The 26496-nt window shown below is 41.8% G+C and overlaps 1 protein-coding gene across 1 annotated transcript in view; it reads left to right on the plus strand.

The window, feature by feature from the left end:
• Positions 1-12884, plus strand: part of RNF114 (ring finger protein 114) — a 29244-nt gene extending 16360 nt beyond the window's left edge. Inside the window, exons 4-6 of the mRNA XM_088472135.1 lie at positions 3704-3818; positions 3904-4011; positions 6320-12884. Of these exons, the coding sequence (XP_088328261.1) occupies positions 3704-3818; positions 3904-4011; positions 6320-6385 (289 nt within the window). The 3' untranslated portion in view covers positions 6386-12884. The remainder of the gene's footprint in view (positions 1-3703; positions 3819-3903; positions 4012-6319) is intronic.
• The last annotated feature ends 13612 nt before the right edge of the window (positions 12885-26496 follow it).

A 26496-nucleotide genomic window follows, 5' to 3' on the forward strand; every position in this document is an offset into this window, starting at 1 on the left:
GGCACATCGGTTTCTCCAGGGTCACCCGGTACAGGTCCAGTCGGACAACGCTACCACCGTGGCCTACATAAACAGGCAAGGAGGAACCCGAAGCCGGGCGGCTCTCGTAGAGGTGTCTCGGATCCTGGTTTGGGCGGAGCGCAATCTTCCGGCCATATCAGCGGTCTTCATCCCGGGAGTGCTCAATTGGGAGGCGGACTTTCTAAGTCGCCAGGACGTTCATCCGGGGGAATGGTCCCTGCACCCGGACGTTTTTCAACTACTGGTGGACAGATGGGGTCTTCCAGAGATCGACCTCATGGCGTCCCGACACAACAACAAGTTGCCGGTGTACAGGTCTCTCACAAGAGACGAAGGGGCGTCTCTGGTGGATGCTCTGTCCGTCCGGTGGACGTTCCGGTTCGCATACCTGTTCCCTCCGGTCTCCCTTCTTCCACGGGTAATCCGGAAATTCAAACAGGAAGGAGGGACGCTCCTGTTGATAGCTCCCGCGTGGCCCAGACGGCACTGGTTCTCAGACCTTCAGGGTCTGTCCGTGGACAGTCCTCTGCGGTTGCCGCTACGACCGGACCTCCTGTCTCAGGGTCCTTGTCGTCACCCGGACCTGACTCGGCTGTCTTTGACGGCGTGGCTGTTGAGATGGCCATGCTGAGGTCCCGGGGGTTTTCCAGCTCTGTGGTGCGTACCATGTTGCGAGCTCGGAAACCGTCTTCCGCGAGGATATACCATCGCGTGTGGCATACGTTCTTCCAGTGGTGTCGACCGAGAGGTTATGCACCGCGGGAGTTTCGTCTGTCTCGGATACTCGCCTTCCTACAAGCGGGACTAGATCATGGGCTTCGCCTTGCTTCTTTGAAGGTACAGGTTTCGGCCCTGTCTGTCTGGTTTCACCGTAGGATTGCTACAATCCCGGATGTGCGCACCTTTATGCAAGGTGTTGTCCGCATTCAGCCGCCCTTTGTTCCACCTGTGGCGCCTTGGGATTTGGCTGTGGTCCTGAGGGCTCTCCAAGGACCGCCGTTTGAACCACTGGGCTCAGTGGATCTTAAATGGCTAACAGCTAAGACTGTTTTCCTTCTGGCTATTGCTTCGGCCAGACGTGTTTCTGAGTTAGGGGCTCTTTCTTGGTTTTTCATGGGAACAGGGCAGTACTCCGCACTCGGCCCGAGTTTCTTCCCAAAGTTGTTTCCCAGTTTCATGTTAACGAGGAAATCGTTGTTCCGGCCTTTAACTCACCGGGTCTTTCCGTGGGTGAGGCCTCTTTGGATGTTGTGCGGGCCTTAAGGACTTATGTTGACCGCACTTCTTCGTTTAGGAAGTCGGACGCTTTGTTTGTCCTCTATGGCTTCCGTAAAAGGGTTGGCCTGCTTCAAAGCAAACTTTGGCAGCCTGGATCCGTATGGCTATTTCTGAAGTTTATCTTCATGAAGGCCTACCGGTTCCTCCTTCTCTGAAGGCTCATTCCACTAGGTCTGTGGGTCCTTCGTGGGCAGCTCGACGTGGTGCCTCTGCAGTCCAGATCTGCAAGGCTGCTACATGGTCCTCTGTCCATACCTTCGTGAGGTATTACAGGTTTGACACCTTCGCCTCTCAGGATGCTTCCTTCGGGCGGCGGATTCTCCTTTCTGCACAGGAGCGTCCCCACCCTTAAAGGATACTGCTTTGGGACATCCCCAAGGTATCCTGTGGATACCCTATGGACCCTGAAGTAGAAAATATGAGATATGGTAAGAACTTACCCTTGTTATCTCTATTTCTACGAAGTCCATAGGGTTCCACAGGACTCCCGCCCTGTCGCACCTGTGCTGCAGATGGGCTTTGCTCTGGTCACCGGTTTTCCGTCTCCCTCTGGTGAGAATGTGATTCTTGTATGTGTCCAGATCTTTGTTCTCTCTCTTCCTTCTCCTCCTCCGGCCTATGGCTTGGTAACTAACTGAGGTGCCTTGGCTCGGGGGCGGGGTATAGGAGGGGGACCTAGTGCATCCTGGGAGGCTGAAAGCTTAACTCTTTGGTGCACCTATACCCCAAGGTATCCTGTGGAACCCTATGGACTTTGTAGAAATAGAGATAACAAGGGTAAGTTCTTACCATATCTCATATTTTTCTTATTGATGTTAATTAGTTTTTTATCCTGTGTACTATATGCAGACTTGTAAAATATTAACAATTTCTTATGGAAGGTACTCCATTTTTATATGTTGCAGGAGAGCTGGATCTACTCTAGCCTACCTTTAGGGTCATTTCAGCCTTTGTCATTTTATGTTGTTTTATTATCCTCTGTTTGGGTCTGGGGGGTTGGGGCTTTTAAATAGTTTAGTGTAGTTAATGGTGGGACGGGTGTTAGGGGTTCCAAGTATACCTTGGTTGGGGTTAGGTCATACAGGTTGGGGGATTATGGGGAAGGGGCTTTAATTTGGGTGTGTTTACATTCGACATTTTGGCACATTTTTTAATTTTTCTTTTTCACTTATTCCGTCTTATGTTGTCATTTTACAACAGTTATGTAGTGGTGAGATACTTCTGTCAACTGACCATTATTTTGGTGTGTGTTATTTATGTCCCGCATTTATTTTGGCTTCATGCCACTTAAACCCGAATGGCGCCTTTTGGGTACTTGTTAGAAATGTTTTTTGTCTTTTTGGGGAGTTTGTATATCCTTGTTATGTATATCACTCTATTCTTTGTTTCTTCATATTGGATGATTTATCAATTTGGTTTACACATAGTCTTAAGTCCTTCTTCTTATCTGCCATAATTATTGTATGTTTTTATTTTGGTTGAGTGTATTCTTTGAAATCTTCAATAAAAATAAACAGGAAGGTGCTTATAGTATCAATACGCAATGATTGGTGAAATTTGAGGTATTGTGCCTGCTTAATAATAGAATTTGCAAAGCTTATGGTGTAGTCTTCTCTCAGGATTCCAATTAAACTTTACAGGACTTAGCCTTAATAAAAAAATAAAAAACTTGACACAATGCATAATACTGTAAATAAGACAGTGGTTAACCCAGGTTCTTACCGTAAATGTCCAATAGACAACTGGAACCGTGGTGTAGACTCTTCCATGGGGAGCATAACTGGATCGTCCAGTGTATATTGTTTGGAAACAAACTCCCTCAGGGATATGTGAATTCTTTAACGTGGAAGCACATTTTGAACAAAAAACTTCACAAAACATATAAATACTGTAAGCTTCGTGAGTGAAAGCGAGAACAGCTAATGTTGTTGTTAATTCAAACTTATTTTGGGGAAAAATTCAATATTAATCTGATAAGAGTTCTGTGTTTTTTGTACATACAGTATATTATTCCGGAAGGTGATTATTTTGAAGTGAGCTATTCCTAGCAGAAGGACCTTTAATGTAGCTTTTGGTCAAATAAAACCCTAAATAATGATTTTTATTTTTGTTGCCTAAATAAAGTTGGTATCTCGGGCACACCAAATGCATACCTACTAAAACTACAATTTCTAGTTTTAATCTAAATTCTTTAATTTGTTTAGACAGGTTCATTTTATATAAGAAAATATATCCGGTTCTATGCGATAGAGTACAGAATACTATAACAACTCAATTCAGCTATATAAAGTATTGTAACTTCACACCAGATATTAGCAGTCTTATGAAAAACAAGAAAATAATTTTGGAGCAGTGCTGTTATTTATGTGCCTGAATATTTTGTCTCTGCCTATTTTTGATCCAGAGATGTCCCAAACCGGTTCACCTTTGTTTGTCCATATTGTCGTGAACAGAACCTGGACCAGGAAGGGTTAGTGGACCATTGTAAAAAGTATCATTTCACAGACACCACACCTGTGGTAAGAAGTTTTCTCTGTTCTTACATTATACTATTGCCCTTCTTATCTACTGCTACTCATACAGTGTTTTTAATTTTTATAATAGGTTTGTCCTATCTGCGCCTCCATGCCATGGGGAGACCCTGGCTACCGAAGTGCGAATTTCATGGAACACATCCACCGCCGGCACAAATTCTCATATGATACGTTTGTGGTACGTATATTTGTCGAGCACGACAAACAAAATTGTTTTATATAGTTAGATTTTCACATTGTTTTACTGTTACTGTGGAATTATCTAAACCAAAATAACAGGTATAAATGTAATAATGCCATACTAAGATATAGCCATGGCCAAAAGTTTTGAGAATGGCACAAGTATTGGTTTTCACAAAGTTTGCTGATTCAGTGTGTTTAGACCTTTTTGTCAGATGTTACTATGGTATACTGAAGTAAAATTACAAGCATTTCATAAGTGTCAAAGGCTTTTATTGACAATTATAAAATGGCAACCATAGAGAGAGAAAGTGTTATAAAATCAGTGAGGTGTATATATAAAAATAATCAATTTATGCTAAAAAAATCAACATTACCACATAACAAACATTATGCACAAATCAATAATAAATGAAAAAAGAAGCCCAAAGGTCACTGTAAACTAGAGAATTGTTACTTGTATCCAAATGATAAGACACACAGTCAGTGTTCTTTTACAATAATGAAAGAAAGTTCTCTTTATAAATTCCATATCAAGTCACAGCCTTTTAAATAATGTAAGTGCCCCTTGAGCCAGATTGTAACTCAACCCGACCAGCGGGGAGTTTTGGCAGGTGAGACTGCCGGAGGGAGCTTGTATGTAATGTGGTGACTCTTGTGCAACCAGTCGTTAAGGCAGTCCCGTTCTCGCCTCTGCTTGTAATCTCCAAAGTCGCGGTGATGTAGTGAGAGCTGTGGTCACGGTGGCTGGCAAGTCAAGTTCTATCCACTTGCTGGGGAGCTGATTAAGAGCCGCTCGATGTTCCGTGTGAAAGGAGTAGCCAGGCTGGTAAGATGGGATGTTCCTGAGGCGTGAAGAAAGTGTGCAGTCGGGCTCCTTACAGAGGTATGCTGACTGAGGGCAAGCACCTACGCGTTTCAACTTCTTACTGAAGTCTTTTTCAAGGTGGAATTACATTGTTTATGCACAGAGTCAATATTTGCAGTCTTGACCCTTCTTTTTCAAGACCTCTGCAATTCGCCCTGGCATGCTGTCAATCAACTTTTGGGCCACATACTGACTGCTGGCCGGCCCATTCTTGCCTAATCAATGCTTGGAGTTTGTCAGAATTTGTGGGTTTTTGTTTGTCCACCCGCCTCTTGTGGATTGACCACAAGTTCTCAATTGGATTAAGGTCTGGGGAGTTTCCTGGCCATGCACCCAAAATTTAAATGTTTTGTTCCCCGAGCCACTTAGTTATCACTTTTTTTTGCCTTCTGGCAAAGTGCCCCATCATGCTGGAAAAGGCATTGTTCATCACCAAACTGTTCTTGGATGGTTGAGCGAAGTTGCTCTTGGAGGATGTTTTAATACCATTCTTTATTCATGGCTGTGTTCTTAGGCAAAATTGTGAGTGAGCTCACTCCCTTGGCTGAGAAGCAACCCCACACATGAATGGTCTCAGGATGCTTTACTGTTGACATGATCCGAGGGATCTCTGCTGTAGGCTCACACTGTTTACAATTACTGGATTCCGCCAACACTGATCTATGTAATAATCCCTGTTTATGGCTAGAAGTAATAGCTCCCCATCTTATAGCTGTGATGCTACTCCAAGACACGTTCCATAGTCATTTTGTATCATCATATTGTATTCCTCTTTTCCCTACATTTTGGAATGAATACAGTCAGATAATTATCTTTTTTCTTTTTAAGGTGCCACAAAATTGTAACGGCATATCATAAGCACAATATTGTATAATGTAATTAACATATCTAAGAACAACATACAACTATAAATAGACTAGGTAGGACTAGGACACTGGGTGAGGGCAATGCAACTCGCTATCTTGTATGGCGATTGCTGGGAGGGGTGGCAGTTTGGCACTTGATGAGCTCGTACACCAGGTAAGGGTGAGCATACAGTATCTAAAATAAAAACTAGAAGGCATATCCAGAGGGAAAGAGGGCCCTGAACGCGGCAGCTTACGTATTAAGGGATGTAGACGTCTCTAGTGATCCTTCGTTTTGGAATCTTACTGAACACAGCAGATCACTGAATGGACTGCCACCAAATTACTAATGTGGGGAGGACGGTGAGGTTTTACAATAGATTAATACTGAAGACCCATTTTAATTTTGTTATTGGATTATTAGCTTTATCATTCCAACATTACCACTGTGAGTCTGGCAGGCATCGGTAAGAATTACAAGCAGTGCACTCTGCTGCAGAATGAAAATGCAAACTCTACAGAATGAGCCCCTTCCAATGTTACACTTGTCTGTTTTATGCAATGTTTCACTAGCCCCTACCTGTCTTCTGTAGGATTACAATGCTGATGAGGACGCCATGATGCGAGAAGCTCTGGTACGATCCCTAATGGATAACTGAGTGCAGCGATGACCTGAAGAATGTATAGGCTATGTCTGACTCCATGTATCCTGCGGAGCCCACGTTCTCTGCCTCTCTGGATAAGATGCATAATGGCAATAGGCCTAAGAAAGTCTGTTTTTGTTTAGACTTTGAAATTGGGTGCTCCTCCGCCACCGAATGTGTCTAGATGTCTGTATATGTGAACTCCAAAATATCTATTTTAAAATGTTTCAATATTGATTGTGGAAGGTGTTGGGTTTCATGTTCATGATAGCAATGGGCCAAGACTAAAATATTCAGTTTTAAAAGCTGCAACTCACAGGTTTATTTTTGTTTTAATGTGTTTTGGAGACCAGGAAACCAAAATGTACTAAATTTGTTTCTTTGCTATATACTAGTACAGATTTTATATTTTAATTTGTTATAGACTTGATGTAATGTTTGGGAGCTTAGGTTTATCTATTTGCAAGTATCCTATATAAGGAACAACTTTAGTTGAGGGTAATATAACTGTCTGGTCTACTTTGTTGACAGTTTCAATTTCAAATCTCCATCAGGTTCAAAGCCTCTCAGAAGTACTTTTACCACTGTATGAATACTGAAGTGAAGTCACGGTTCTGTCGAGGCTGTGCCTTCTGCAGTGCACAGCTCCAGTCAGTGACTGCACCCAACACACATCACATTGCCCATCACATTAGCCTCAGCCAGAATTTATCTACAGTATGACTAAATCCTCGTATGAGTTCTGATATCATAACGTGCAAACGTTGTGGCTATAGTCGCATACAAGTAATGAAAAAACACGTAAAGGATGTTATATATAAAAGAGGAATTCCCTTAAAAAATGGCAGTTGTAGTGACCAGCTTCAGTACCATCTTTAATATTGACCATATCAGATAAATGCCCCTCTTGCCTTCTATCCCACGTTTTTTTTATATGCACATTTTCTTGTATTTGATTTAGGTATTGTTCCACATATGAGGTTCTTAATTTAGACTGATCCATTTGCTTTACATTGTGAGTTGTGAACATATTCTGTAGCACACAAATAAGTAATGACTAATGTTACTTAGTCAGTTTCAAGTGTTCGTTTTTTGTTTTATCTTTGCAGCCATTTCAAATGTCTGATTGGTCAAAACACATGTAGTCACTATTTGTTATTAAATAATAACCCAACCTGAAACAGTCTGCCTGGTCCTCCAATGGCTCTACTGGTCTGAGCAGGAGATCCTCTTGCTTGGCACTGCCAGCTTTTGGTGTCGAGGTCTCTTATGTCTCTGCAGCAAGTTCCCCTGTAAGTAGGGGCAGTGCTTCTCTAGCCAGATGGGATATTCTGGTGTAAATGCCGCATAATGCTGATCTTATTGGAGCAGGTTACATTTTATCTACAATTTCCCCTTGGTGCTGTGACACAGGTAGTCTGTTATGTCCTTATAGTGAAACTGACCATACATGGACTGATCTGGCCTCTCCCAGGTAGTTCAGCCATTTACTTACATAGACAAGTGTCCAAATCTAAGAGGTCAAGCAATTTCTCATGTAGTCATGTCTGAATTTACCATCCATCATTGGCAGAGATGCTTTCCTGTCATATGTTGATCGGCAACTGCAGCATTTTTGGTTCCTCGCAGCGTCCCAGATTGTGTTCTGGTAGAATCTCCTAACTCACTAACTACATCATGTAAAATGCTGTAAGGAGACTGTTACTCCAAAAGGTAATGCAGAAGTCACATAAGTCATACACACATTTTTATAGAAGGCCAGGTTTTCATGCACCCTGTTGGCCACCAAAGTGGTGAGCTAATGGGATTTACTGCTTTATGTAATCAAACTTGGCATCTGATACAATTGTTTTTTGCTTGTATCAGTCTGCCCATGTTTGCACCAAACTGTGGTGATTTTTCTGGCAATTTTGATTACAAATTGACAGCTATTACCATGTACATACTGTGCTATTTGCAATCCTCTCTTTTGCACCATACACATCATGCATCACAGCACATGAAAGCCATAAAAGTAGATGATCATGTAAGTATAAACATTATGATGAATATTCCTAATACGTTTACAGTTTCTAATACGTTTATCCGCAGTGTGAAACATGGCACAAATGGCTCAGATGTTCTGTAATCTGTTGCAATCAATCATCGCAGCTTTCATAATCGCACCCTAGACTTGTCGCACCTTTGTGTGTTTGGTTGTAGAGTAGTAATCCACTACCTAATATTGTTTTATTTTATAAAAATGAAAAATGGTCCTCTGTATATGTGTGTATGTATATACTGTACATACAGTATTGGTTGTGGCAGCACTGAGCTCATAATGCAGCAAATAAAGTGAATCACTTGCATCTGAAGATGGCGAATGCTCCTTCAGTCAAGCTCTGAAAATCTTGTATTTTCGGAGCTTGTTGATTTCTGTCCCCATACTAGTATATGGGGACAGCAGGCCATTCTGGGAAAGAAAGGTAAGCAGGAGATATGTGAGATTTTTGATAAATGGCCTGAATACTTAGTTTCTACAAAAGCAGGTGAATATTTTGATGAATAGAGCCCTAAGTGTTTTTTTCATTTTAATCACATACTTAAGCTGGGTACACACTATATGATGTATCGTACGATCTATAGTTCCAACGTGGATTGGAACGATACATCATACACATAGTATATAGTGTGTGTTCACAACGATCGTTCATTTCGTCGTCCCATTTGCTGTTCTGCATGGCAAGCGACGTGGTCCACTTACATGTAAAGATATATTGCGCCGTCGTACACCAGATTGTGCAGTGTGTATGGCACGCCTGATGTATGGTTACATCACGCTGTCGCTGGGTCGCACCATCATATGGTGTGTACCCAACTTCAGGCTAAGTGATGGCGACGCAAGAAGCAGTTTCCTTGTAATCACTTTTGTTTATTACCTTTAACGATATTTAGTCAAGCCGACTAAAGAGGCCTATCCATTACCCGACTTTGTGACCAATCCGACCAAAACCAGGAGGTTTTGGTCGCGTTGTTCACAAAGTCTGGTAATGGATAGCCGGCAAGGACCAGCAATGCGCGTGCACGCTGGGTCCTTGCCGACCCCGACTATCTACTGAACATGCCCGTCGACCTGACGACACTCTTCAGGTTCGGCATGTTCAGAGATAGGAGGTTGGGCTCCTTCACTGAACGACGTTCAGTGAACGCCATTCAGTGTGGGCACCGCACCTCGGCGCCCTGAAGGTCTGAACGCTAGACGTTCAGACTTTCAGGTCGAGTAGTGGATAGGCCCCTTAAAGGTTTCTGTTTTAGATACTTTCTTATGTTTTGTAGGATCTAACAATATTGAACCATAGATTGGGTAAGAACTTTGCCTTGATTTCTTTATTGTATCCCAGAATCTCTTTAGCTCTGTCAGTAGAAAGTAGGCCAAAAAATACTTAAAATAACCTAAAGGAAAAAAAAGGCAAACAATTAACTGTTACACTTTGTCTTCCATAGTGAATAATGAATGAGGGAAAAGTGCAATGACACATTATATAAACGCAAATGTTAATGTGACCTGCTTCCTTGGTTTTTAATGGAGTTCTACTTTACATGCATCTGCTTATGAGTAAAACACACAAAAAGAATCTGTGTGGTTGTAGCCAGATAAAGGCACGTTGCATAGTAATGAATAGAGCTGATCCTACCTGTGAACATAACGTGTAAGTAGCCAACAAATAGTGTTGATTGGTTGGAATGAAAATCTGGTAAGGTGGGAGCAAACTGCTGATTGTCATTTACTCCCATACGTTACCAGATTTTCATTCCAACCAATCAACTAGTTGGATGGTTGGACACAAAATCTTTACGTGTGTACCCAGCTTTAGACTTTAAAGAAGAAAAACATGCACAACTCTGTAAAATATGTTTCATGTCTGTTCACCTGGTCGTAGCTATAAAGGGGTTGTGCCCTGTGAATGCTGGTTGCTGTTTTAGTCAAGGTTCTTTATCCACAATAGAAACCAGAGGGTGATTTTAGATGTGACACTAACAAAACAAGCTAATGCTGCCTGTATTATGATTTACACTTATATAGCATATTATTTAAAAATGATAAATACAGTATATATATATTAAATTTTCTCCCTATGATCCCTGACAAAAGTAGTGACCAGCACCTTTAAGAGTAGAAACATGCTCCGTTGTGTTGTACTGAATTATGGATTATGCCGCCTTCTCCTGAGGTTTGAGTGGGGAAGTAAAAATAACTAGATCATGACAAATTGTAAAATTCCAGTTTAGCTGCCTTGTTATCAGACTAAAGAAACCTATACCTTATCCATTGTCTATTATACATTTATAGTTAAATTTTGCTTTTTATGGGAGGAAAAAATTTTATTGTTCAATAAGTTTATATGTCTGGAGTTTGGTTTTTATGAACTTTTTATTGCTTCTTTCCAATTTGCGCTATTTTCTCTATAGAAACTGCCAAAAATGTTGCATAGTGATTTAGTCATGAAGCTTTACACACTTTGATAAATCCAGACTGTCAATTTTCAAATGTTTCTGAAAATACATATATCACTCACCCACTGACCGTTTTCTTGTCTACCCCGTTTCTCTGCCTCTTCCTGTCAGCTGACCACCTCTTATGTCCATGTTGAGACAACAAACATGCTTTTCAACATAGTAGGAGCAATTGTCACTTAGTATGGTGGTTAATGTTACAAGACAGAGAGCTTGAGTGCAGTCCTCAGTGGACCATATGACAAGACTAGCATTTCAAGTGTATCATTGTGGAGCCAAGCATTATGTGGGTGAACCAATATTTAGACTATTCACATACACATGTATTCATGAGGAGCTAGTGACAGAACTGAGGCCTGAGACACAAAGTGCTATATACCGTACACTCAGTCCAGCCTCAAAATGCTGCTTTCAGTATCGGAAAATTAAAGGAGGGACTTTAATTTAAAGGATGTCTGTACTTTAGATTGTATGTTAAGAGCAGAGTTTCATAACTTCTGTTCTATTGTGTACCCCATATTCTTTCACACCTTTGTCCTCTGTGTCACTTTTGATCAGGCAGCTGTATGTCTTTTAAATGTTTAATCATTCAGATTACATCTCTTCCTGGTTGATCGGTATATAATTTATTTTATTTCTACCCATATATGTATTAAACAAACTATTATGTTCAGTTTAATTGAACCCCTTGAATCTGTCAAAAGTACCACATGTTCAGACTAGATGCTGTTTATCAGGTTATTTTAATAACTTAGAAATTGGTAGTCTACCTCTTTGTGTACTGAAATAGCAGTAATAAATCGGGGTCATGATTAAGAAAGGTTGCATAACGTTTCTCTTACATGGTCTTTAAAGGGACACTATCTCTTTTTGTGGAGATTTGTAATTGCATAGTTCAGTTTATGGGACTGGGGAGAAGGGGAGACCGTTTAGATGTAGACAATTTGTGTGGCTGGATACTTAGGTAACATATACGAATATTACTAATGCCTAGACTTATGCTGGCCATACACGCTACAATTATCAGGGCGCTCCGCCCGATATCCGCAGATCGGCCCGATAATTGTAGCGTGTGTGCGGGGGCGACTGAGTGTTAAATATCGCTGGGTCGGGCATGCCAGATTGTCCAGCATGCCCGTCCGATGCGATATTCATGAGTTAAACTGTCGGCCGCATCGGGCAGTGTTTGCCCAGCCGCGGCCAACAGACATTTCCTGTGTTCCTTCCCATGGAAGGAACAGGGAAATGTCCCCTCCCCAGGGGGCAGAGCTCAGATGTTGGGGCTAATACACTGAGATATCTCACAGTGTATGCCGTGGACATCTCCGGGCTGGCAGACAGCCAGATAAAATGTCTGTGGGTCTGACAGGCATTTTATCTAGACGTGTATGCCCGGCTTCACTGTTTGGCACACCAGCCACCTTTAGGCAACTGATTTATGACTTTTTTTTTTTTGGGGGGGGCATGGTGAGTTTGGGTGGATTAAAAGCATATTTGGTGCTAGACTATATTGGATCAAGACCAAAAGACATGAAAATTTAGTTTAATAGCATTTTGAAATGAGCTGGGGTGCATTTTTGCCACTTATTCAAATGAAATATATTCATGACAATTGGGAGTGCATTTTTTTTAAAGTAGGTTTAATAAACTATTAAGGAGCCCTCTTCCATTCTGTAGGGGATACAAGGGTATGCCACTCTGGGAGTTCCATTCATTTATTCATTCTCAAGGATTCCACAGTGCAGGGCTGGTAACCTCCAGGATAGGAATTATTCCCTTTTTTATTATTTTTTTGGGTGATTATTTTTTTTTTTCTTCATTTTTAGCAACAGCACACTGCATCATGGCTCTAGGGCTTTTCTGAAGTAAGAATGAAAATAGGGGAGGACAAATGGACTTTAACCTGTTAACACAACAAATCCAAACCATCATGCATATATTTAAAAATAGAACTTTGCTCTGTGTAAAATTGTAAGCCTTAAGCTGGCCACACACTAGACCAACTTACATCCAACCAGCCAACTAGTTGGTTGGAATGAAAATCTGGTAAGGTATGAAAGCAAATGACAATCAGCAATTTGCTCCCAAATGCCGGAAAATGAACAAAAACTGTTGTTTGAACAAATTGTTTAGATCAAACATTTAACAAACTTGTCTGAGCGACCATTTTCATCTGTTTTTCTGGCATTTAGGAGCAAATTGCTGATCATCATTTACTCCCATTCCTTACTAGATTTTCATTCCAACCAATCAACTAGTTGGCTGGTTGGATGTAAGTTGGTCTAGTGTGTGGCCAGCTTTACATTCTATTTTTAAATTGATGATGGTGTCCCTTTAAAATTGTTAGCACATAACTATATTTCACCTTCATGGGGCCCTCTTATAATGGTAGGGTTAAGTTGTGTGCACTCTTAATGCAGTGTGTTGTATTGTGAGCCTGAGCTGTAACGAAGACCCTGATTTATAGTACTGCAGGTTGGGTCAGCACACACAGTATGTGATAAGGTGCAGCCTTCTATCACTGATACATGACAGGTCGACCCAGCCTTTTAACTTGTTTATGCAAATTATTTAGTGTATCAGGTAATTTACACTGATTTTACAAAGCAATGTTTGTCATTCTGAGCAGCAATAAAGCACTTAGAAATTGAATAGCCTGTGTTGTTTTTTTTCTGCGCTTAGTGCACAGTATTTTCTATCCTGCTGAAATATGGCCTGTGTGCTTGGATACGTTGCTAATTTATTATAATATTCAAAATCAGGTCATGCTTCAGCTATTTGATTAGAGTATACCTGTAATATAATTTAGTGGATTGAAATTTCTGCTTCAGGTATGTTAGTGATCCCTAGTGAATTGGTAGGCTGAATTCAGCCCACAAAAATGACTGCTTCCATTGTGAAGGTGATGGTCAACTTAAATAAAGGTGCAAGTTCATTAAGATGTAAAAAAGTTGAAAATCCATTCTTGGATGCAAGAACAACTGTTTAGTCAAAAATCATTCAGAAGTGCCTCACTAAACACTTTTTACATTACAGTCCATCCCATAGTCTTTATAAATGGCTTAGATCAATAAATACATTGTCCCCTAAGCATACAGCAGACTGTCATATCTGTTCTATTTGTTTATTAATCAAGACAGTATTCTGTACATTTGTATTTACATGATTTTGCTCATGTATGTGATATGTTTATGGCACTTGGACATACCTGAAGGGCAAAGGGATGTAACAATGGGGTTGTTAGCTGACTGTTAATTGCACATTATGACATGTCTCTGTGATTGCCACCTCTATCCAGTCTGAGAGCACTACACCTGTTCAGTACTGATACATGGCTGACAACAGTAAACCTGTCCCATAGGCTATTCTCTGACTAAGTAACACTCTGATTTGCATCTCTTTATGTCGCTATGTTTACAGATTCTTTTTGGTGATAATCACTAAACATAGTGACTTCAACTAGGCAGGTGCTAATAAACTGTGGTCAGATGGTCCACTCTAGTCATAATTGTGTGATATATATATATTCTAATACACACACGCAGAGTAAACAACACATTGAGCAGCACTCTGTGCAAAACAATAACAATAGACAGTAGCTCCTATAAACCAGCCTAACCTGCAGGCCCATGGAGGGCACTGGTAACTATTAATATTAAGGGGAGTGCTGCTGGGAATTGTGAAAGTACATATACAGTATGCATATTAAAACAGGGTAATAGACAAAGGTAAGAGGGATGTGTGTATGTATGTATGTATATATAAATTTTTTATTTTTTTTTAAGGAAAAATTCACAAAATATTAGGTTTGGCCTTTAAAAAGGATGCACTGTTAGTAGTGTGCAATATACTGCACTATGCATGTAAACTCTATGCAATCAATTAGTTATTTAAAAGTATGTAATAACATGTCTTGCTTGCAATTGTTATTACCTGTGTTTGAGATGATGTTGAGTGAGGCATAGTTCATGATAACACACTGGCCTGGCTTTAACATAGTCTACACACTTTTGTGATTACTTGACTGATCGGGAGCATTTGTCTGATCAGCAAAGTACTGGGTACCCAGCTTGACCCCCCTGTGAGCACCGTACACAATGAGCTACAAATAAGCTTAGTATGTACAGGCTTTTATGGGATCGGGAGGTCAGCATCTAAAATATAAAGCAGCACATAAGATGCGACTTACTGATCCTGACCTTTGCTGAAGTATTGTAAGCCATTTATTGGGCAACACTCCTGCATCTCCTCTGTATACACACCTATACAATCGTTGACGCGATCACCGACAACAATTATAGGTGTGTACCCAGCTTAACACAGTATAATTTATCTAACTGGCTCAGGTGTAGCCTCTGCTTTAATCAGGCATAGTATATCTTAACATTCAGTCAAGGGGGTCAGCTGTGTGGCTTTTTGTTTAGGACAATTTTTTTAAAAGGTACATAACCAGAAGGTACAATACGAAGGATAAGCACAGTACTCACAAAAAATGTACAGACAATAAAGAAATTGACTAAAAGCTAAATGTGTACCCGATGATCCAATTGGCCAGCCCAGGACCCACCGGACATTCGCGATAAACAAAAATTAATAAACGGAGATTAGGGTGTAAAAAGCAATGCTGATAAACAACAAGGATACATTTTAAAAACTGTAAGGGGAGGAGGCAATATCATAGAGGGAAAAAAAAGGCAAATACGGGAATAGGGAACAAAAATATAATCAAATGAAAAAGGGTGAATTGAGGAAAATAAAAATAATAAAAAAGGGGAGAAGATAGCAGAGAACAGGAAGAGGTGACGACTGAAATAGGTGCCATGAGGACCAGACCTTGTGGAAAGTGGCCAGGGAGTTATCTTTCAAGCATGTGATTTACTTCACCGAGGCCACAAAATTAACCTGGGCCCGAAGGGCTGTTAATATAGGTGCCATAGGGGACTTCTAGGTCTTAACTATTAAAGATTTGGCAGCGTTACAAATCTGAACCTCCATTTTGTCCAGATATTTATCAATATGTGGCACTGGTGCACTGAGAAGTGCTATTGTGGCATCACACGGTACCAATATACCTAATACTTGCTGGATCATATTCCAAACTTGATCCCAAAACAGGCTAATAATAGGCCTAGGCCACCAAGGTGAAGAAATGTACCCACCTCTCCACATTGTCTCCAGCAGATAATTGATGCCACAGGGAACATCTTCCAGCTGTGTGTTTTAATACACAAAGTATTTAAATTGCAAAATGTATACCTTAGCAGCTAAACAAACAGTTGAACTGACAGCGAACAACATTGGAGACCAGGTAATTTCATCTTAAAATAATGCTTCTCTTAATTAACACTCTTGAGCTTTTTAGTATGATTATACATTGACTGTAACACCCTCAACCTGTCGCCACAAAAAAACATTCACACACATCCTACAACTATAAATGTATCTCTCCTGTGTATATCAGCTGGTGATCTATGGGCATATGTATCAAAGCTTGATGTGAGATAAAATTGGGATATATATTTATCACCAACCAATCAGCTTCTAACTTACATTTTGCAGGCTGTGTTTAAGAAATGATAGTTTGGAGCTGATTGGTTGGTGATATATATTTCACAATTTTATCTCACATCAAGCTTTGATACATATGTCCCATAGTGCGAAATCCAGGCTCCATCCACATAAAACTGGTTCACAACAGTATAGAAATCCAGCTAACCTTATAAACATCACATATCTCCCATAACTCTCTAATTTTGTTCATTTGTTACAAATTAACATCCATCCATGACCTCTTTATCTCAAACAACCTAAACCTCCTGGCAATAACAGAAACATGGCTCACACAATCCGAAACTGCCTCTCCAGCAGCAGAACAAGGCATAGGTACCAATTTTTAAGGCAGTTCGTTATTATAGTATGAAATAAAAAAGAAAAATAAAGCAACAAAGAAAATTAGAGTAGAAAAGAGGGATAGAGAGAACCACCCGAGAAGGAATTCAAAGTAATTAGGCCCTCAAGTGAATTAATGGCCACAATGAACATTATTGAGGCAGGGGGGAGATTCTTTAAACAGGAGTCAAGGACTCCAAACACTCTAAATTTGTTATCTCCAGACATCATTAGGTCATCCATGGTCATATAGAACTCCAGTCTGGTGAACCATTCTTCTATGGTGGGGGGAGTCCTAGATCTCCAGTGAACTGGAATGACAGCTTTGACTGCACTCCAGCAGCACTTTCATAAGGTGGCCTCCACTTCACACACACACATCCAGGCCTGGAAACCGTAAATGAGGTGGGGTTGGAATGTTATTCTCCCAATATTACTTCACAGGTTCTATCACTCACATTTACATTTTCACCCCATTCTCTCTGCGTGTTGCTGTGATCTGTCGTCGATAGTCCACATTCTGCTTGTGCCTCCAATCTACTCTCTCTAACTTCCACTCTCTGCTTCTCCCAGTGGACTGACACCTCTACTCATCAGGATGGCGACTGCCTTGATCTTGTATTCACCAGACTATGCTTAGTTTCTGAATGTACTAACACTCATTTCCCTCTCTGCAATCACAACCTTATTACCTGCATGCTCTCCTCCCGTTCTTCAAGGTCACTGTTACAAGCCTCCTCAAACCCACAGAAATAAACGCTCTTAATTTTCAACAATTTTCCACAATTGCTCTCACCAATTTCTACATTTACTTCTGAGATTGCTGCATCACACCTTGACCAAATTCTAAAAATATCCCTCAATGAAGTGGCTCCAGCTCATTGATCATTATGCTCCACGTAGACTTAGATGTCAACCATGGCATTCTAAATCAACAAGACCCCTACAAAACTCACGTAAATTAAAACGTCAGTGGCGTAAATCTTGTACTACAAGTGACTTCTTCACATATAAGACTATCTACCACTATCAAAAGGTTCTGGACACTGCAAAACAAACATTTCCAATCTGCCATCTCTGCTCAAGATGCTAACCCCAAGTGTTTTTATTAATACATTTAAATCACTTTTTACTCCAACCACACCAATCCTACCAGCTACTATCGGTGCCAAATTTCTTGCTTCCTATTTTAAGCGCCCATTCAGACACTATATTTAATATATTTTTCTTCCTATTTCTTGGATGATTGATAGGACCCGACAATAAATGGTATGTTCTCCTCAGCCAGCACCCTGCTCCATTCCTTCCCTGGACCCTCTGGCACCTACTTTTTATTTGATACTACAAATGAAGATGAAGTATCTTCTCATTTTCCTACTCTACTACCTCTCCTTTTGATCCTATAACCTCAAATCTGTAGAGCTCTGTATTCTCTGCTCATCCCAAACTAAAATAGTATCCTGCCTTTATTCAAGCATGCAGTAATTACCCCTATTCCAAGAAAAAAAAGAAAAAAATATTCTGACCCTATCACACTCTCAATTACCGTCCCATCTCTCAGCTCCCATGCCCGTCCAAGTTACTTGAGAGACTTTCTTGACTCTCACAACTTATTGGGCCATATTCAGTCAGGCTTTAATTCCCAACACTCCATCGAGGCAGCACTTAACAGTGATCAAATCTTTCACCACCTAAGTCTAAAGGCCATTACTCACTACTTATTCTTCTGGATCTCTCTGCTGCATTTGACAAGGTTGACCGCTTTCTTATACAAACACTATAATGGATAGCTCTTTAGGATACACTTCTATCCTGGTTCTCATCCTACTTATCAAATCGTTCTTTAAGTGTTCGTTTCTTCAATCAGTTGGAGTACCGCAATGCTCCGTCTTAGGTCCTCTGCTTTTCTCAATCTATACCGTGTCTCTTGGCAAACTTATCGGCTCTTTCGGATCTCATCTGTATACAGATGATACTGAAATCTACCTATCCTCCCCAGATTTGTCACCATCTGTATTGGTCCATGTTACTGAATGTATTTCTGCCATTTCACCTTGTATGTCACCTTGCCACCTCAAACCTAATCTTTCCAAAACAGAATTAATAATATTTCAACTGACAAATAGTAGTTACCAACCTGATATCGCTTTAACTGTTTATATGTCGACAATCAGCCCTAACCCACAAACTCGATGCCTAGGTGTAATCCTTGACTCTCAACTCTCCTTTTCCCCACATTCAATCTGTTTCTAAATCCTGTTACTGTTTTTGTTTTTACATATATGTATCTGTTCATATCTTACACAAAACACTGTAGGTAACTGTGCACCTGGGTAAAACCATGTTACACTGCATGTGGGGCAAATGTAAAATGTGAAGAAAGAGATTCATGTCCAAATAGAAATCTAAATTTCTGTGTAAAAATAAAGCTGCTCAGCATTTGTAGGCTACATGCAACAGCAGCCAGTATATACCCTGCATGCAAAACATGTATGTATTTGCACCCCTTGCACTGCTCCATGTTTTTTCAGGTGCACAATTACTTGCTCTTTTTTTCCATTATTCCCAGCTCAGGCCCATTATCTCCCGCATTGATAACTGCCAATAGTCTTCCTACTGGTCTTCCCCAAAACACACCACTACAATCTATTCTGAATGTAGCTGCAATGCTGATCTTCGCTAAGGTTCATCATCTGCTGCTCTGCTCAGTCAATACCTCCATTGCCTCCACACCTGTATTCTCCCAAATTCAATATAAGATACTTTTGCTTATAAGGCTATTAACCAAACTACACCAACATACACTGAAGTGCCAAAAGTCATGGTATAGCAGTAGGTAAAGGTAATGGCAGGTGGCGTCACCATACTGTAACGTATTCGATATGCCCAGACCTGCATCAGTTGTAATCTGACCTCTCATGAGTCAGTTTGAACTCACTAGGCAGCTCATGGCAAGGCGACATAAATTATCGTAGTTCAAATGAAGCATGATAGTGGGTGCCTGATGGATGGGACATTCCATTTCTGAAGTTGTGCAGACATTCAACAAACCTCGATCGACTGTGTCACATGCGTACCGGGAATACCTTATGGAAGGCATTACCACTCACCGTGGACAGCGCAGTGGCCGACCACAGGTGCTTAATGATCGTGACCTGCAACATCAGACCAGAATTGTCCATGATAACAGACAAGCGACACTGGCTCAAATCACATCCACATTCAATGCAGGAGGTACTAGAGGAATACCCAGCAGGTCAGTGCAGCGTTCTTTAGCTTCATTGGGATATGTGAGCAGAAGACCCACCAGAGTACCCCTGTTACTACTACGACACCGGACACAACGGCTCGCCTGGGCCCGTGATGTCGCTGATTGGACCCTGGAGGACAGGCAACATGTGGCATGGTCCGATGATTCATGGTTAGAGTTGTTTTGAGCTGATGGTAGGGGGTGGGGCACAGACCCCATGGGGCCATGGACCCCAGTTGTCAACAAGGCATTGTGCAGTCTTGTGGTGGTTCCATAATGGTGTGGGGTGTGTTCGCTTGGCACGGTTTGGTCCGCTTGAACACGTCATTGACTGGTAAAGGCTACTTTGCATTGCGTGATGACCATTTTCAGCCTTTATTTGGACTTCGTCAATTGAATATTCCAGCAGGATAATGCACAGTGTCGTCGGTCCCAAGTTGTCCAGAATTGGTTTGAGGAGCATTCTGGAAAGTTCAGACGAATGGTGTGGCCGCCATGTTTGCCAGAAATGATCCCAATCAAGCATTTATGGGACGTGGTGGAGAAGATTCTGCACCCACAAATATTAGGGAGTTGTGTGAAGCTATCCAAATGGCATGAGTCAACATCTCTCCAGAGGCCTTCTGTCCACTTGTGGACAATGAGTTGCTGCACTTCGCCGGTTAGAGGGGGTCTAAAACGATAGAATAGGCATCTATGCCATGACTTTTGGCACTTCAGTGCACATCTCTCTGCTTATATAAAAATATCTCCCAACTTGACCTCTCAGATCAGCACAAGATTTGTGTCTCTCATCCACACATATTACCTACTCCCATTCGTGGTTACAGGACTTTTTTCGGGCTGCACCCACACTGTAGAATGCCTAAACACACAAAAAGACTTTCCACTAGTCTCCAAACCTTCAAGCATTCCCTGAAAACTCACCTTTTCAGACAAGCTTATCAAATTCCAAAACCACCCACATAACCTCCATAAGCTATCCTACCCAATTATATCCCCTCAATACAGTAAACACATAAATTTACATATTTTTTTCTTTCACTTTCACATCCTCATTGCCATACGCCAGCATTTCCCAAAATGTACTTACAGGGGTGCTGCAGTCCAGTATCTACGGGGCTCGTCTCTCTCACCACCAGCAAAATGGGTGTACAGTTACCATCTCTGCAATGCACTCAGACCCAGCTTCCTATACTGTACCACTGTCTCCCTTTCCTCCCCCTGGCTAAAGTATGTGTGTCATCATCACGGCCGGATTAACATCTGTGGGGACCCCTGGGTAACAAACTTGGGGGAGCCTCAATTTACCACCGTTTCTTGTCACCCTAGGAACACCCCCCCCCTCCGCGGCTGATACCTTTCCGCGGTGTCTTTACGATCGGGATACCGTCTGCTGGGATCCTGGCGTTAGCAACCCTAGTCATGTCGGGATTTCTTCACCAGTGTTGTCTCATCGTTCGGGATTCTGATGCCGGGGTTTCGGCAGATGGCAATCCCGCAGGTACATACATAACACACACATACATGCAAATATCAGATGCACATATACATAGATAGGGACATACCACAGTCGTACAATGCAAGCTTTAAATTCTCACCCCAGGCCTGGCAGCTGGCTCTTCGTCAGTAATATCAGTCATGTTTCCCCAAAGGAAGAGAGGAGGAGGAGGAGAGAGAAGGGGAGGAGCTGGATACAGGCGCCCGCCCTGGTACCACAGCGTACGTCAGGGGTGTGACTACCCGGGTGTCAGACGGACCTGGAACAGACAGTCAGTGTGGGCGGGGGTGATGTTTCACAAAGGGGTCTGGGAAAACGGCAGCTGCGGGGACGGCGGCAGAGTGGACCCACAGCCGCTGCCAATGCCATAGAGATGAAGGATGTCTATCAGAGACATTCTTCATTTTCTTGCAGGGGGACTCAGCAGCGCCCTCCACAGGCCGGCGCTCTAGGCAGCTGCCTAGTGGTAGTGCCGGCCCTGCTCTTACCTCTATGTCTGCCTGTAATTGCCCAGTCTTGTTTTATTATAATAGAAAAATGGTGTCACAGGCGCTCACTTAGATGGGGGTTCTGGTGGTTAGCAGCAAGACCTAACTGAAGAAAATCCCTTATTCTTCTAGGACAATGTTTTAAAGAGGGGCATATGTAAACATATGCAGAAGGTCTGCGCTTAAAACTCACTCTTTGTATGTGCTGAACCGCTGTATTTAGTTCAAAAGAGGACAAAGAGAGTGAAAAAATGTGTGTGCGTGCCCAGTGGTGCTGGATGAAATGCAACAAAGGAATAAATTATACTGGGCTCAGCTGATATGTGTACTGTTTAGGACCAGATAAGCTAATTACAAATGGTGTGAGTATTGGCTGATGAAGAATACACCTGGGGGGATTTATTACTGTTTTGTTTCAAATTGTAAAGTGCAACAGAATATGCTGGTGCTATATATGTAACAGTAAATAAATAAAACTAATAATAAATTGTTAGGATCTGCATTCTACAATTGCTCTGCTACAGTATGTGCGTGTGCTGTTATTGCAATCAAAACTTGGGAGGTAAAAGTTTCTTTGCAGGAATCTGGAAAAAATATCCTTGAAAATGTATTCTAATAATTCACTAGAAACCAGTGATGAAATATTGGTTCTTTCAAAAACAAGAATACTTCCATTGTCTGTAAATGATGGGTGCAGGTTATCCACTTCACTGCGGACAACACATATACATCACAACTGCGGAGGAATATTCCCACTTGTCATCTGCAGTGAAGCGGTAATGACTGGGCCTAATCGATGCTGAGAGGAGGAGATGGCAAAATATTGAGCTGTTGTGGTGATATCACTGGCCGTGACAGCATTGCACTATACTGCAGAAAAAACTATAATGTAGGCATTGGCGTAACTACCATAAGTGCAAGGGGTGCAGCTGCTATGGAGCCCAGAGCTGAAGGGGGCCCATCTCCCCCCCCCCCCTCCCCAACCTATGTGTGTGCCGAAAAAGTGGGCGTGTCAACATGACACACCACCATTTCTTGTCACTCTGAGAATATTCCTTTCCATTCCATATACACCTTAGTGCCCCCAGTAGTAGTGCCCATTATGCAATGCCCACTGTAGTAGTGCCCCATATGCCATGCCCCCTGTTGTATTGCCCCTTATGGAATTCCCACCAGTAGTAGTGCCCCTTATGCAATGCCCCCTGTTGTAGTGCCCATTATGCAGTTCCCCCATTAATGCCCCTTAAGCAGTGCTCCAGTAGTGCCCAATATATAGTGCACCTTATTATTTAGTGCCATTATTGCAGTGCTCAATATATAGTGCCCCCAGTAGTACTCTTTATACAGTGCCACCATTAGTACCCTTATACAGTGCCCTCAGTAGTGCCCCTTATACAGTGCTCCCAGTAGTACCCATTATGCAGTGCCCAATATACAGTGCCCCCAGTAGTGCCCCTTATATAGTGCCCCCTACGCAGTGCCACCAGCAGTAGTGCCTTATACACATAAGACAGACACACACAAAGCACATAATTTACTTACTGGAGTCCCCGCTCCTGTGCCCGTCGTTGCTGTGCGCTGCTCCTGCCCCGCTCGGCACTGTGGGAGAGAAGTCATGATGTCTCTCCCTTCACCCAGTGCGGAAGCTGGAAGGCGGAGCTCATAAGTGAGCTCCAGCCCGGCTCTGGCGCTGGGTGCAGCAGCCAATAAGAGTATGCCTGACTCTTATTGGCTGCAGTGTTAAAACAAACACACCGCCGTCGCCAGCGGTGTGTTTGTTTTAGTGTGTAGTGCCGGGGCACAGACAACACGTGCCATGGAATGCAGCCGGTGGCGCCCCTTGCGCTGCCGTATCTGACGGCGCTCTGGGCGCGCACCCTGCTCAACCCTCCCACATTACGTTTCATAGGGGCCCTTACAAACTTTTGCTATGGGGCCTTCAAATACTTAGTTATGCTACTGAATGTAGGGGTTGAGAGTGACAGAAAGTTCTTTCTCTCTCCCAGCCTGGTACATTCAAAGCAGTGGCATCCCCTCGCTCATATTGGGTGCCCCTTAGAGGATATCGTCTGGTGATCACCTGACAACCTCCTACACTGCAGAAAAATAAAAATGTCCTGGGGTGTAGGAAGATCTTCCCTATTTTGTCTTAAATTATTCAGTGGCACCCACATATTACACTGAACTACATAAAATATACATTTCTATAGATAGGGGACATTTAGTGCTCTCCCACTATCTCCCCAATACTGGCACTATATGGCACCTTAGTAGTTCTTATAATCACCCGACAATGGCAGCCAATGCTGCACAAAATACTAATAAATATTAATTTCTCCAGAAATTCGGTGAAGGATCTCATGTCCAGATCGCCCCCCTTTCTGGGCACAAAAAGGCCCAAAAGTCTTTCCTTGCTGGGCTACCAAATTATTCCTATACATTGTATATGCTCTGTTTAAGACTTCAAAAAAAAAACAACACACATATTCAAGTGCAGATTATATTACACTCTTCTTGTAGAATCCAGATTTTTTTTTGCTATTTTGGAGAGACTACAGCAGAAGCAAGAACCACAAAGTATTTGTTTGATGTATTGAAAAGAAAGGAAACTTTTCACTACTTGCAATTTCAATTTAAAACTATATAATATATGTACAATTAAATAAAATCACTTTCTTGATTGACTGCTGTATGAGAAGATATAAACAAGTTAAGGATATTTTTGGACACTTTAAAGTCTTCTAAAAAAAGAAATAAATTTTCTGAACACTGCATAATAACATTTCCATTTCCTAGGCACGATAAGTTTACTGACCGAGTCCTGAATTTAACTTACACCCATGAGAAAGCTGTGTGTGGGCCCGTGTTCTCCCGCACATACTATTTCGGAGATATACAGTCAGGTGCATAAATATTGGGACATTGACAGAATTTTCATATTTTGGCTTCTATTCACCACCACAATGGTTTTGAAATGAAACAAACAAGATGTGCTTTAACTGCAGACTTTCAGATTTAATTTGAGAGTAAATACATCCAAATCAGGTGAACGGCGTAGGAATTACAACGGTTTCTATATGTGCCTCCCACTTTTTAAGGGGCCAAAAGTAATGGGACAAACTAAACAATCCTAAATCTAACTTTCACTTTTTAATACTGTGTTGCAAATCCTTTGCAGGCAATTACAGCCTGAAGTCTGGAACGCATAGACATCACCAGACGCTGGGTTTCATCCCTGGTGATGCTCTGCCAGGCCTCTACTGCAAATGTCTTCAGTTCCTGCTTGTTTATTGGGGCATTTTCCCTTCAGTTTTGTCTTCATCAAGTGAAATGCATGCTCAATCGGATTCAGGTCAGGGGATTGACTTGGCCATTGCATAACATTCCACTTTTTAGCCTTAAAAAACTCTTTGGTTGCTTTTGCAGTATGTTTCGGGTCATTGTCCATCTGCACTGTGAAGCGCCGTCCAATGAGTTCTGAAGCATTTGACTGAATATGAGCATATAATATTGCCCGAAACACTTCAGAATTCATTCTGCTGCTTTTGTCAGCAGTCACATCATCAATAAATACAAGGGAACCAGTTCCATTGGCAGCCATACATGACCACGCCATGACACTACCACCATGCTTCACTGATGAGGTGGTATGTTTTGGATCATGAGCAGTTCCTTTCCTTCTCCATACTCTTCTCTTCCCATCACTCTGTACAAGTGGATCTTTGTCTCATCTGTCCATAGGATGTTGTTCCAGAACTGTAATGGCTTTTTTAGATGTTGTATTTTCAAACTCTAATCTGGTCTTCCTGTTTTTGAGGCTCACCAATGATTTACATCTTGTGGTGAACCCTCTATATTCACTCTTGTGAAGTCTTCTCTTGATTTTTGACTTTGACACATATACACCTACCTCCTGGAGAGTGTTCTTGATTTGGCCAACTGTTGTGAAGGGGTTTTTCTTCACCAGGGAAATAATTCTTCTGTCATCCACCACAGTTGTTTTCCATGGTCTTCCGGGTCTTTTGGTGTTGCTCAGCTCTCCGGTGCATTATTTATTTTTAAGAATGTTCCAAACAGTTGATTTGGCCACACCTAATGTTTTTGCTATCTCTCTGATGGGTTTGTTTTGATTTTTCAGCCTAATGATGGCTTGCTTCACTGATAGTGACAGCTCTTTGGATCTCATATTGAGAGTCAACAGCAACTGATTCCAAATGCAAATGTCACACCTAGAATCAACTCCAGACCTTTTACCTGCTTAATTGATAATTAAATAACGAGGGAATAGCCCACACCTGTCCATGAAATAGCTTTTGAGTTGATAGTCCCATTACTTTTGGCCCCTTAAAAGTGGGAGGCACATATAGAAACCGTTGTAATTCCTACACCGTTCACCTGATTTGGATGTAATTACCCTCAAATTAAATCTGAAAGTCTGCAGTTAAAGCACATCTTGTTTATTTCATTTCAAAGCCATTGTGGTGGTGAATAGAGGCCAAAATAT

This window comes from Taudactylus pleione, unplaced genomic scaffold (genome assembly GCF_031769625.1).
Source record: "Taudactylus pleione unplaced genomic scaffold, aTauple2 ptg000121l, whole genome shotgun sequence".
Taxonomy (NCBI): domain Eukaryota; kingdom Metazoa; phylum Chordata; class Amphibia; order Anura; family Myobatrachidae; genus Taudactylus; species Taudactylus pleione.